The 13571-nt window shown below is 45.1% G+C and overlaps 1 protein-coding gene and 1 long non-coding RNA gene across 2 annotated transcripts in view; both read left to right on the top strand.

Annotated features, from left to right (window-relative positions):
• The window catches only part of LOC109311370, a 211349-nt gene that overhangs the window by 62205 nt on the left and 135573 nt on the right, over positions 1 to 13571 (top strand). The window lies entirely within an intron of this gene.
• PPARG (peroxisome proliferator activated receptor gamma) overlaps positions 4464 to 13571 on the top strand; it is a 47955-nt gene continuing 38847 nt past the window's right edge. Inside the window, exons 1-2 of the mRNA XM_019536985.1 lie at positions 4464 to 4732; positions 6387 to 6525. Of these exons, the coding sequence (XP_019392530.1) occupies positions 4574 to 4732; positions 6387 to 6525 (298 nt within the window). The 5' untranslated portion in view covers positions 4464 to 4573. The remainder of the gene's footprint in view (positions 4733 to 6386; positions 6526 to 13571) is intronic.

Genomic DNA, 13571 nt, shown 5'->3' with positions numbered 1-13571 from the left:
CTGGCTCCCCTCCCCTCTGGGACCTCAGCGCTTCTCCAACTATCCTCAGCTCGTTGAAGTTTGCCCTCCAAAAATCTAGGGCCGCTGCCTTACTGCATGTTGAGATTATCCACATCTGTATATTTTGCCACATCTACAAAATGAATGATGATTGTCATCTGCTAAATATGACTCACATCTTGTGTACAGTCCTGAATTATTAAAAAGTATTTTGCAGATGGGCAGCTTTTACGATTTTCTCTTTAACAGGATTTGCTAGGAGTTGAATTAGTTCATTCTGTAGCCTTCTGTCATGGTACTGGGTCCCCAGGGACGGCCGTAATACCCCTAGGGATTCTTGACCATGCCAATCCTACCCAAAGGGCACCCTCTTTCTCACCTGCCACATCTTGTTGGTAATTATCTTGAATAGGGAGGCTGCGCTCGAGTTTACATTGGGCACGGTCCTGATGGACCCTGCTGACTTGTGGGTTCTTGGACCCCTTTTGGGTCTTGCACAAAAATGGTTGCCTTGGGGTACCTTCAGCCTTATGGGCTAGATGCATAACTCCAAAACTTCCCCTTTACCATGCCCCAAGCCTTGCAGATGGTATTTACCACTTGTCTCTCTCCATGCCCCCTGGCGCTGGGCTCTCCTCAGCCCTGTCTCTGCGCCCCCTGGTGCTGGGGCCTGTTCACCCCCTTCAGCTCTGCGCCCCTGGCGCTGGGGTCTGCTCACCCCTTTGTCTCTGCGCCCTCACCACTGGGTTCTGCTCACCCTCTTCATCTCTGCGCCTCCCTGGCACTGAGGTCCCCAATGAGGCCTCCTCCTTCCCCAGTAGCTTCAGCCTGATCCACCGGTGTTTATAGAAACAACAACCAAAAATATGAGCCCCTGGGCTATAACATAACACAAGAAGTTCAGGGTGTGCTCTGCCTTTTTAAAAGAGTCAAACTTCTTCCCCGGCACTAAGTGCCTTGTAGGCAAGGGTACCTGGTGAGTTCTTGGAGCCCCATTAGCCCTAAGTGCAGTGTCCCTGGGCAATTCCTCCCTGGAGGCTCCTTCCCCTTTGGCTGCTGGCAGGGAACTGACCCTCTAGTCCCAGCCGTGGGGTTTATATGTGCCCAGGGCCCTGCCTCTTCTGGTCAGCTGACTGGCTGCAGGAGCAGGCTAATTCCCTCCTTATGCCTGCTGCCACAATATCCTGCATCTGTGGGGGTTCCTGCCTGCCTGCTAGTGCCCTCTCTCTAGGCAGTTTCTGCCCTTAAAGGAGCAGGCACCTTAGTGCCCTGCAACACCTTCTCCCAAGGTAATGAACATGGGTTTCATGGTCACTTATTTTACACAGATGCTCCTTCATGACTGGATCAAACAAAGCCAAGTATTCAATAAATTTTAAGAAGTTTCCATTACCAGCACTGTATAATTTTTCATTTGTCCCACAGAATGCCCAGTTTTGCCCACCAGGAACTCTCACTAAAGCAATCAGTCGTTCCAGTATTTACGGCCAATATTCTTCCTCTCGCTTGATCCCATGTAAATTTTCTTCATCAATAGTTTTCTGTTTTTTCAATCGCAGTTCAAGTTCTTTCCAGTTTTGGAAATTTTCCAAATGTTCACAACTTTTTTCATGAGAAGAGAGAATTGCAGATATGTTTTTCCAGTCCTTTGAACCGTTTTCAGTAAGTGATGATGCACCAGTTGCTTTACTGCTAAACAACTTGCAGCAGAAGCAAACCACTTGAGTCTTTTGACACTGAATATTGTAGCCGCTGTCAATACATTTCTTCCCCATTGGTAAGTAACCTCTTGCAATGATGCAAATATGGATCTTTTATTTCCATATTTAGGGAAGTGAAATTCCTGAACTTGTTCAGATCCATGTTCCACCATTATTTGTCGCCCAAGATCATCACATCTAGGTGATGTAGCAGGGTCACCGTACTGTAACTTGTCTGCACCTTCTTCATCTTTCACATATGTACCTTCTGCTCCCTTATTATCTTTCTCTACCTCAACTTGAGCATGTGTGTCTGTAGGCAAATAAATTTTCTCGATTTCAAAGTCAGTTTGATGCTGTGAGCTGCCTTCGTCTTGAAGTAAGCTGCCTTCATCTTCATGTCAGCTTCCTTCATCTTGATATTGTGAACGGCTTCCATCTTGATGTGGGTAAAATGGAAGTTATTTCAGAATGGAACCCTTTTGCTTTGCTTGTTCTTTTTCCTGTTCAGCTTTTCGTTTATGATACTAAGCTCCAGACGGGTTTTTTCCATCTGCCATGGTACCATTCCCCTGAAACAGTTTTAAACTGTTTTAAATAAATTATCAATATAGAGAACAATCAATCTAAGCAGGAGCAATGCATAGGGGCAACGCCATGAGCAGGGGCAACGCTATGAGCGTGGTGGTGCACCCCCTACAAAAAGGTGTTGCCAACATTGTCAGCGGCGCCTGCAGCCAGTGACCCCTCTCCCTCCACTGCTGACACTGCTGGTGATGTCTACAGGCAGCGCTCCCTCCGTCATGCTCCTGCTGCTGCCATGCTCCCCCAGCTGCCAGGGGCACGTGACATTCATGAATCTAAGTACAATTTCAAAGAAAATTCTGACTGTGATGACATTAATAATGTGGACAATTGAATAAATTATCATGGAAGAAATATAGATAGGCACTGCCTGAAGTGCCTTAATGGGCAAACTGCCCCTGCAATCAGGAAGGTATTTGTTAGGATGTACGACTAAGGGTGTAAACATGGCAACTGGTTATCTAATGTTGGTCAAGACTGCGTAATCAAGCAGATGTTTTCCTATTTCCTTGCCATGGTCCTCTGTAAAGTAAATTGTCATTGTCCATTGAGTAGTTATGTTTACTTATCTCATATATCCCAGCAGATTTCTGGGTCAACCAACCTTACATGTTCTGTACACACTGTCATACAACTGTTTCCTTACACAACAACGATACACTTTATATAATGAACTAATTAAAGAATATCTCTTGAGCTTGCTAGCAATTAATTAGCACTCATTCTGCATTAACACACATATTCTAAATGCCTATGTATATCTTACATGAGTATCCAAACATAATATGTACATAAACGCTTACCCCTAGCTCGACTTACTTTAAAAAATGACATGCATTCTTATATGAATTAAATGTAACGATTCAGCAATCATACTCTGACCATTTCTAGACATTATAAAATTAAGAATATTAAACATGACCACTCAGGTGTACCTAAGATAATAACTACATTGAGATCTACGTTGAAATCTACAAAATCAAACCAAGAAATTCCTACCTTGAAGCCTGTTTCCTGAATTATGGGCACAATTCATATCTATACCCGGAGTTGGTGTATTTTGGTCATCTTGATGAAATCTTAAATGCATCCGATGAAATCTAGGCTGCTTTAGATTTTAAAAAGAGTGGCTGGAAGGGAGAAGGAAGGTGTTAGATGAAATTAGTTTCACAAGCTGTAAGATGATATAGTAGGGGTTCATTTTTTAGGATGACAATGCCAGTGGTATGCTCTTGTCATAAGTCCGCTTGAGAGTTGAAAAGGTAGGAGTTGCGATTCTAGTGAGCTTTCCTCTGAGATCTTTTCAGAGGTCTTTCTCCCCTTACCAAACCAAAGTTCTTAGACCAAGGTGGTGCCATAGCTAGCCAGGGCTGTTATTTAGAATGGTGTTCCTGTTATTTTGTTCTGCGTATACTTTTGACACCCGCCTCCCCAAATTTTGGTGCCCTAGATGACTACCTAGTTCACCTAATGTTTGTACCAGCCCTGCATACAGCAGTATTAGGTTGCAGTAGATTAACTCTTCTGTAAGATAGTAGTGTTGGGGATAGTACTGTCTTACAATAGAGACCTCTAGCCCCTGACAGACCTCTGGCCCCTGCCAGCCCCTCCACCACCTGACACCACCACCCAGAGCCTGGGGCTGACCCCCCATACCTCCTGCCAGCTCAGAACTGCTTCACCCCAGCTCTAATTGCTGTGGTCCCAGGCACACTTGTAGACACTGTGCCCAGGAGCAGTTAACTCTGGCAGAAACTGTGCCTAAATTTATTGCGTTGCCTTAACAGCATGTGTAGATGCACCCACTGAGACTGAACCACATTTTCCAGTAGAAAGACATATTTTTAAGAGCATAAGCACCTTTAGAACACTGTTAACCTATTTAATGATCCAAAATATCAAACTGACTGGTTCTTTCATGTAATCGTGTTTTTAGACTACATTAGGGACTTCAGCCCTGCATTTGCAATGAATACCACAAGGCCTTTGAACAGTGAGAGAGTGCGCTACAGATTTGAATTCTGAACCTATGATTCTCTTTCTACTCCAGAGCCTACCATCTTCAAAATTGTTCAGCCTCATTTATAGCCTGCTTATATGGCTGCATGTAGTTTATAGTACTTTACACCTTTTGTTTACAACTCATTTTTAATATCAAACAGGGTTAAGAATCTGGCCTTATTTATACTGTGGTTGCTAATTATAATGAATCTATTTATTGTTACTTCTTGATCTCTTATTGTACGTTTTGACCAGGTGCTTTTTTTTCATACACAGGTGCAATCAAAATGGAGCCTCCTTCTCCACCTTATTTTTCAGAAAAAGTCCAGTTGTACAATAAACCTCATGAAGAATCTTCTAATTCCCTTATGACTATAGAATGTAGAGTGTGTGGAGACAAGGCTTCTGGGTTTCATTATGGTGTACATGCATGTGAAGGCTGTAAGGTAGGTGGTCATATGGGTGTCCTCTCTGTTATGAGAACTTGCTACTATTACCAAGTGAAAAATCACTTGTGAAAAAAAGAATCTAAGAGATTACTGTCAAGTTAAATGCAATTTGTTTAAAATGTTTTTCTGTTACAGACACATTCTATAATTAAAATTATTTTTTTAAATAATTTTCTTTTTATTATTTATGCTAGATTTATTTTCAGTTTAGTCAATTACAAGAAAAGGTGATCTAATCAGGATTATCCCATTACTACTTTAAAAAGTAGATTTGACTTAAAGGAAGGTTAGTGCCCAATTCCAGTTTTTAGTCCAACCTTAGGTAATTGCATGTTCAGTTTTTATAATTCTGATTTGGTAGCATTCTGCACTCGCTTTGCCCAGGTGTAGACAGTTATAGAAAGTCTCAAGATATTAGAGAGTGACTTAAAAAACTACAAAGACAGCTTATCTTCAGTATTAGGTGATCGATGCCAGGGTCATCAAGAAAGTATAAATAAAATGATAATATTTGCTTCTTGTAGCTTGTTGAGTCACTAGTAAAGAAGGTAAATCAACATTCAGTATTTTAAAGCACCTGAACTGAAATTCATCATGTCCTGTGAAAGATGCATAATGGGATAGACCTAATTTAGTGTTGAACAAAAGCATGAAAGTCAAAATTGCAAACAAAAAAATTATCTAAAGAATAGTATGTGTATTGTTGATTACTTAAGGTCACGATGAATTATGTAAATGGAAGTCAGCACCATGCTTACAACTTAGGTATGAGAAAAACTAGTTGTAACAAGTAATGATTTCTAATAAACTTGGATATGCCTTATTAATATAAACTGTGCATGAATAATCTAAAATTACAATCATATGGGGGTTGTTTAAGAACAGTCCTAATTTTGCATTACAAATCTAATCCAACAAGAGCAATAAACCGTTTAGAAACACATTGCTTCTGAAATGTGCTGTTGCTCACTGGCTATTATTTATGCTCTTGATAGTTGGCTGGAAGAGCTGTATTTTTATGCAGAATTCATAACTGGTTCTAAATTCTAAACCACCACATAAGCAGAAATATTTTTGTTATGTTGTTAGATTCTATTTCTATAAAATTTGAAGTAATAAAAGAATGTTGCAAAAAGACAAGATTTTGAATTTCCCTGATAATCAATAAGAATGTATCTATAGGCCTACATTGCTCTGTTCAATAGTTACCCTGCGCAAGTGGTTTAGAATTTTTCATGAGCTCTTGTACTTTGCACACCAGTAAGTTCCAAACAGTAAAAACAAATTGAATGCTCCGAATAAATAATCATCCTAGGAATTAGATTCCAGAAATACCTATTTAAAAAAAGGTCAGCCCTAAGAGCACCCAGGTAAACAGTATAGGTAGAGGAAAATGAATCTTTAAAAAGGGAGAAACAAAAAGATTTGCAAGGAAGTAAAGAAACACAGTAAAAGGGAAAGAAACATATCCCACAGCTAGTGTTAGGATTTGCTTGAAATTTACCATCAAAAGAGGGGGAAGATGGAAAACCTGTTGTATGGTCAATAATAGAAAATTATGACTTATGATGGAGCATGTGTAGCAAGTTTTTCATGTAATCACAGATAATTTTATGCTGATTGTTTACCCATATTTTTATACTTATTGCAGGGTTTCTTTCGAAGAACAATCAGATTAAAGCTGATTTATGACAGATGTGATCTTAATTGCCGCATTCATAAGAAAAGCAGAAATAAATGTCAGTACTGCAGATTCCAGAAGTGCCTTGCAGTTGGCATGTCACATAATGGTAAGTGTTAGATTTTCAGCACTTTTTTTACAAGTTATATTTAATCTGTAAAATAAAACATACAAGTAATAAATTCTCATTTGTCTTGTGGGAGTACCTATGGACATCAGCCCCATTGTACCAGGTACTGTATAAACACATAACAACTAGAATGAAGACATGGACCATCTTTGTATTATACAAAAAACAGAGAGGGAGATCTACGATTACTGCTAATATGAGGCCTGTGTTTTTATATTTCTGTGATTCCTGGGCATAACATATTTAATAAGATACATTTTTTCTAGTACTCATGACTAGTGGCATTATTAGCTGCTTCTTGTTTCACTGTGGGTATGGACAGATATGCATTTTGAAGAGCTCCAAATCCCAGAGCACTTCAGATTTGACACCATACAGATGTGTGGCCTTGCGGCCACTCCCTCACTGGAGATCTACAAAAAGGCCATGAAGGTATTCAGTGGCACTGCTTTCCAGGCAGGGGACTGAATAGCAGGGACTCCTGCATGCTTCTTGGTCTCTGGGGCTAAGTACAAACAGTCAAAAAGCCCAATATGAATGAATTTAATATTTGCAGGTTAGTCTAAGCTGTGTAGATTGAACTGATAAGCAAGTGAACAGACATTCACTTTTGATTCGGGAAATGCAGCCACATGCCTGCAGTGGCTCAGGCCAGAAACCAGGCAGTGCTAGAGCATTCCTCCCTGCTCAGCTGAAGCAGACAGTTTGGGCCAAAGCTAGCCCACCCACCCTGCAAGTGGAGGGAGGTTTGCGAGGAAGGTACAAAGCATCCTGGGATTCTGAGGGACTGTGAGTAAACTTGAATCTGGAGGAGATCAGGGACAGATTTAGTTCAATAAACCTAAATCTGTTAAATCTGATCCTCTATCCATTCATGTTTATCTTAAATGGGGTTCAGCCATTTTGAAAGTGGTTTATGTGCACTGAACTTCTATTGTGTTACAGATTTGAACTGATTTCCAGTCACTTACACTGGTTTATGTTTAATTTCTGTCCCTAGCTTGGAGGTTTCCAAAGACAGCTGAATGCAAAGAGAGCATTCATTGGCTGACTGTCCTGCTCCTCCCACCACTCCCTAAGGAAGGTGGAGTGGGGAACAGAGCACTGTGGAATGCAGAGGACTTCTGGAGCATACAAACATTTTAGGAAGTGCTTCAAAATTGTTCCTTTTTTATTTTTTTCTGAGGGTCATTTTTGAAGCACTTCGGCCAGCTTTAGGCCATGTCCAGATGAGCAAGGTCGTGTGCTTGCCATGGCACAAATAGAAGCAGCACAGATTTGTGCCACAGTGGGTGCCCCTGCACATGCCCTTTGTTGTGGACTGTATCCAGCTTCTCCCAGCTCCCCACTGGACTCCATGTGCTTCAGAGGGGGAGGTGAGGAAGGAGGGGGCTGACTGGGGCACAGAGTGCCTCAGTGTGGAGATAGCCAAGCAGGGAGCAGCATGTGGTGACGGGATATTGCCCACAGATGGCAAATTACCAGGGCTGTGCATGGTTTAATGTGCAACAAGTGAGGATTGTGGGGCCACAAAAAGGTTTGTGGGGCCACAAACCATATGTGCCCTGCATGTCTGGATTTCAAGTGCTTGTTTCTCCATGAACATCTGTGCCTTTGCTGTTCAGACCACCTCAAGCATATTTGAGCGCTTCAAACAACACAGCTGTCCATGACCTGTATCACTTCCTAGCTAAACTGTGCTTTTGCATGTAGGGCCAAATTCAATAATAATCTTGCTAATTACAGCAAGTAGAATGGGGAATGTACCACAAATTATAAATAATCATAACTGGAACTTGCTGCACAAAATGCCTAACTAGGTTGGATGCTAAGAATGGTATAAAAGGATCCCAGCAAAACTTTAGATAGGCATAAATAGTAAATTACTGTCCCATCTCTAATTTTCCCCTTCTTTGCAGGGCACAGAGAAATTAAGTTTCTTTGAACATTAAAGTCAGTTTATGAATTCATGTGAAAATGCTTATTTCGGGACTTTTGAAGGGTGACAAGCCAGACAAAAATGAAGGTTCTTTACTCTTTCTTTGGCAAAGTCTAATAAAAACAGGAATTAAATGTCATAACGCAGAGACTTATGTAATTCTAAGAGTAAAAAATTGCAAACATGACTGGGAAAATAATTTCTCTGTGGTTTTTTTAGAACTTTAATTATTCTCAGTATAAAAAATGAGTGTACTGTGCCCCAGAGGAAAACTTAACTGTGGTTTGTGAACCTAATACATGCAGTGAATATAAATTGGGATGGGAAATGTTTTCCTAATAGAAAATATGGTTTTTAAGTTCCTGGGATGCAATACTAACTCTTAAAAATAAATCTTAGTATAAATTACTTCTGTGGGTATTTTTATAGTAATTCATGGTTTTTTACTATTATTATTTTCAAGGTGTGTGCCAAATTTTCTTGCAGATTAGCATTGTGGTTTATACTCATTTCAGTGTTAACCATGAGCATGTAAGGCAGAATTTTGCAATAGTGTGTGAATCAAGCATTTTATTTCTACTTAGTCATATCTTGCCATTATGCTTACCACAATATATTTACATTTCATTAAGGTAGAAGATTAAAAGCTAGAGAAACAGATATGCAAAATTGTACCTTTTAAAATACAGTACCATGCAGTGATGTAAATGGAAATGTATCACCAATTTGGAAGATAAAGAGAGGCACTGGGTCAGATTCAAATCCACAACAGGGTACATTTATGTATCTCCACTGAAGTCAATAAATCATGAATTCTCTGATAAAAATCCCAAAGTCCGTTATTAAAATGAAAGGCCATCCCACAGCCCCGCCGGTGCCCCTTGCCCCCCGCCCACAGCCCCTGCTTCCCCAGCCTTGCCAGAGGGGGCCCCCAACTGCCAAGGCTATGGACCCAGCTCTGCAACCCCTACCCCTGCTCCCGCCTGCTGCGGGCTCAGGTGGGGGAGAAGGAGGGCCTGCTCCCTGCCACCACATGTACTCCCATGGGGCAGGGGAGACCCGCAACCCCCAGATTTGTGCATGAGGCAGGCACAGGGTGCAGGCTTGAGCTCCCGCCCTGCTTCCTTCCCCAAGGGCCTCCACAACCCTGTGGGCATGACCCTGCATGGCTGAGGACAATGGGGCTGCATGGGGATCTCTTTGCCACTGTTAGCTCCCCTCCTGTTGCCCTGGCGATATGCCTCCTGATCATGCCTCTGCTTTAAGGGGCGCAGTCCCACGCTGCTTCCCTCACTGCAGCCCCACATGTAAGAAGCACATCTCCAGGGCAGCACAGGGCGAGCAGCAGCAAGGAGCTTCTCCACATGGCTCCAGTGCTCCCTGCCACACTGGGTGCTGCCCGCTGGGCTGCGGAAGCCACGGGAAAGAGAAGTGGGGTAGAGCTGGCAGTGGCAAGTAGCTTCTCAATTCAGGCCTGCTGCTCCCTGCCACCCTGTTCCCCACCCTGTGGCCTCCGCAGCCCAATGGGCACCACACAGCATGGCAGAAAACACTAGAACTGCATGGAGAACCTCCTTGCCACTGCTTGCCCCAGACTGCCCTGGCGATACATTTCCTGTGCATAGGGGCTGCAGTGAGGACAGCAGCACAAGTAGGCAGCATATCATCAGGGCAGCAGGGGGTGGGGAGTGGGGGGGAGGTCGCAGCAGTGAGGAGATTCCCGTGCGAGATCCCCTGTGCCTGCAGCCTGCGCCTGCCTCATGCACAAATCTGGGGGATGTGGGTCCCCCAAACCCCCCCAGGAGTGCGCGCAGCAGCAGGGAGCCAGCCCTCCCCTTTCCTCTCCTCCGGATGATCCACCTGCAGCCCCGTCCTGCTCCCCATTGGGGTTCTGCAGCCTCACATTGCAGTCCTGAGCCCCAAGCTCCATCCGGCTGGGCAGCAGCCCCAGCCCTGCCCAGCTCCCTCCCTGCAGGTCCCTGAATCCCCCTCTCCCTCCTACTTACCTGCTGGAGCTGCTCTGCAGGCTGCCTAGATCCATATGCATGTCCATGCACATGGTGCCCCATCTCACCTCCTTCCTCCTGCTCCCTCCCAGCTCATTAAAAAACAGCAAAATCTGCAGTTTCTCTTGTAAAATGAGAAATCTGTGTTTGCCTCTGGTAAAAAGGTAAATTTCACAGTTTACTCCATTTTTCCATGGGAAACAGAAAACCTGGATCCCTGGTCATGACATACAGTGCCACCATTTATAAACTGTACTTTGTCAGTTGCCCATTGTGTTGTAATTTATCAGCCTACAACTTTAGAAAAAGCTTGGGAATTATAATTCGGTTAATAAAATATGACGTTCACAACATCAAGCCTTCCTTTACAACACTAAAACACAAAACAAAACAAAACTAAAGACCAAGGAACTGCCCTTCTCAAGAAATAGCTTTACTCAAAGTGAAGAGATATCCTGACAAGGGAAAAGAGGACTTCATGAAGTTTACTAGAGATGTTGCATATTGCTAAATTATTTTACCTGGAAGGATTTTGGGTACTATGATGATTTCATAGATGTTAGTGCTAGAAGGGACCTCAGAAGATCATCAAGTCCAGCCCCCTGCCCGAGGGGCAGGAAGTCAGTTGGGGTCATAGGAACCCAGCAAGATAAGCATCCAAATTTCTCTCGAAGGCATTCAATGTGGGTGCTTGAACCATCTCCAATGGTAGGTTATTCCAGACCTTGGGGGCTCAGACAGTAAAGAAATTCTTCCTTATGTCCAGCCTGAAACAGTCTTGCAGGAGTTTATAACCATTCAACCATGTCATCCCTTGGGCCGCTCTGGTGAACAATCATTCCCATCCTGGTGAACACCTGTGATCTCTGGGGGGCCTTATGGATAGCACGGGCTGTTGGGTATGTAGCCTCTCCCCTCAACTCATCTGCCATGACTTTGATGTTAAGCTATCAAGAGAGGGGATTCAGTGGAGATCTTCTTGGGAGGGCTTCCTGACAATGGCAGTACTCACAATTATGTGGCATGATGTTCCACGGGGCTCTGCCTCCCCTACACCCCGTCCACTAGCCAACCAGATAGGTGATGGTGCGTTGGTAGTTTCAACCCCGCGGGCTTGCTCGCCGCCTGCTTCAGGTGGGGGAACCCACGTCCGAGTGGGCTCAGTCGGCTCTTGTCCTTCCGACCTTGATGCCTCAACCTTCTCTATCGCTTTGATTTTTTTTCCCCTTTTTTTTGTTTTCTTTAGAAGAAATATTCTCCTGGGGAGGAGAGGGACATGGAGCCGCCTCCTCTTCCCCAGCCTCCTACAGGGGTCTCAAATGCTGCCCCTTCTCTACCTCCTGCAGGGAACTTGAACGCTCCCCCGGTCTGTCTTCTGCAGGGAGCTGCAGTGCTTCCCCTGCTCTGCCTCCTACAGGGGGCTGAAGTGTTTCCCCTGCTCTGCCTCCAGCAGGGGGCTCAAAGATTTCCCCTGTCCTGCTCGCTAGTGCTGCTCTGGCTGTGCCGCTCCTCTTCCCCACAGGAGCCTCAACATGTCTGATGTGCTGCCCACCTCCTCTCTCTTCCTCTGACTCCCCCCCTCCACAGGGTCTGTCGGGGCTTTTAAACTTCCTCACGGCCGCCATGATTGGTCCAGCTGTTCCCCTTGTGGGGAACAGCTGGTTTAACAGCCGGCATAACACCAGCTCACATGGCTGCGGCCATGGTCCCAGCTCCTGTGCTGCCAGGCCAGCAGGAGGTAAGTTTTCCTCATGGGGGGTCTGTTTCGGGGTTTTGGGACCCAAGGAGCTCACCTCCATCCCTTTGAAAACCTGTGGGGGCGTGTCACCGCCACAGGACCCCTGATAAACTTATAGGTGGCTATCACGGGATGGGGTCTCTAAGGATGGCTGTGATCTCCTAAGGCCCCTCAACTGTTCCACCATCCTAAAGGGCACCCTCAGTTCTTGCCCGCCACGTCTTGATGTACTTATAAAAATAGGAAGGCTGCCTTCAAAGTCCTCTTGGACACAGTTTGATAGACTCTCTGAACCCCGTGGGTTCCCAGACCACTTGTGGGTCCAATTTCACAATGGGTGTTTCGGGGACACCCCAGTCTTATGGGCTATATGCGTGGCTCCATCCACCCCTTTACCATGCCCCAAGCCTTGCAGATGGCATTGACATTGTCTGGTCTAGGCCCTGATGTGATTTGCCTCCCCTTGTCCTCTCTGGGCTCTCTGCAGCCCTGTCTGTCTCCACGCCTCATTGGCGCCTGGGCTCTCAGCAGCCCTGTCTCCACACCTCACCGGCACCTGGGCTCTCTGCAGCCCTGTCTCCACGCTTCACCGGCACTTGGGCTCTCCACAGCCCTGTCTCCACGCCTCACTGGTGCCTGGGCTCTCCGCAGTCTTGTCTCTGTGCCCTTGTACTGCACCCTCTCTGGCGCCAGGGCCTACGCTCCCCAAATGCCACACCCACTCTGGCACTGGGGTCCCCACACTGTAGTGGGCCCCCAATGAGGCCTCCTCCTTCCCCAAATAGCCTTACCCAAACCACCATCCATATAAAACTACAACCAAACTTAAGCCCCTGGGCTATAACATAACACCAACTGCAGAAGGTGTGCTCTGCCCCTTTACATTACTAGGAGCAGAACTTAGTCACACCTCTTCCCTTCACTTACTCTACAAGGGCTCCTTCCCCCTTGGCTGCTGGCAGAGGACTGCCCTCCCTAGCTCCAGCCTGAGTGTTTGGGGTTTATATGGGCCCAGGGCCCTCCCCCTTCTGGTCAGCTGACCATGTGCAGGTGCAGGCTAATTTGCCCTCTGGTTTGTTGCCCTGGTAACATGCACCTGGGCTTCTGTCTCTCTCTTTGGGCCCTCTCCCAGGCAGTTTCTGCTCTTCTAGGAGCAGGGCACCTGCAACAGTGGCTATCAGATCGCCCCTGAGCCTGCACTTTTCCAGGCTAAAGGGCCCCATAGCTCTTAGCTTGTCATAATAAGATCTGTTTTCCTGACCTCTGATCATGCACGTGGCTCTTCTCTGGACCCTGTCAAGCTTCTCCACATCCTTTTTGAATTGTGGAGCCCAAAACTGGA

The sequence above is a fragment of the Crocodylus porosus genome, unplaced genomic scaffold (assembly GCF_001723895.1).
Source record: "Crocodylus porosus isolate Cpor-Errol unplaced genomic scaffold, CroPor_comp1, whole genome shotgun sequence".
In the NCBI taxonomy this organism is placed as follows: domain Eukaryota; kingdom Metazoa; phylum Chordata; order Crocodylia; family Crocodylidae; genus Crocodylus; species Crocodylus porosus.
This window is presented reverse-complemented; position numbering and strand designations above follow the sequence as displayed.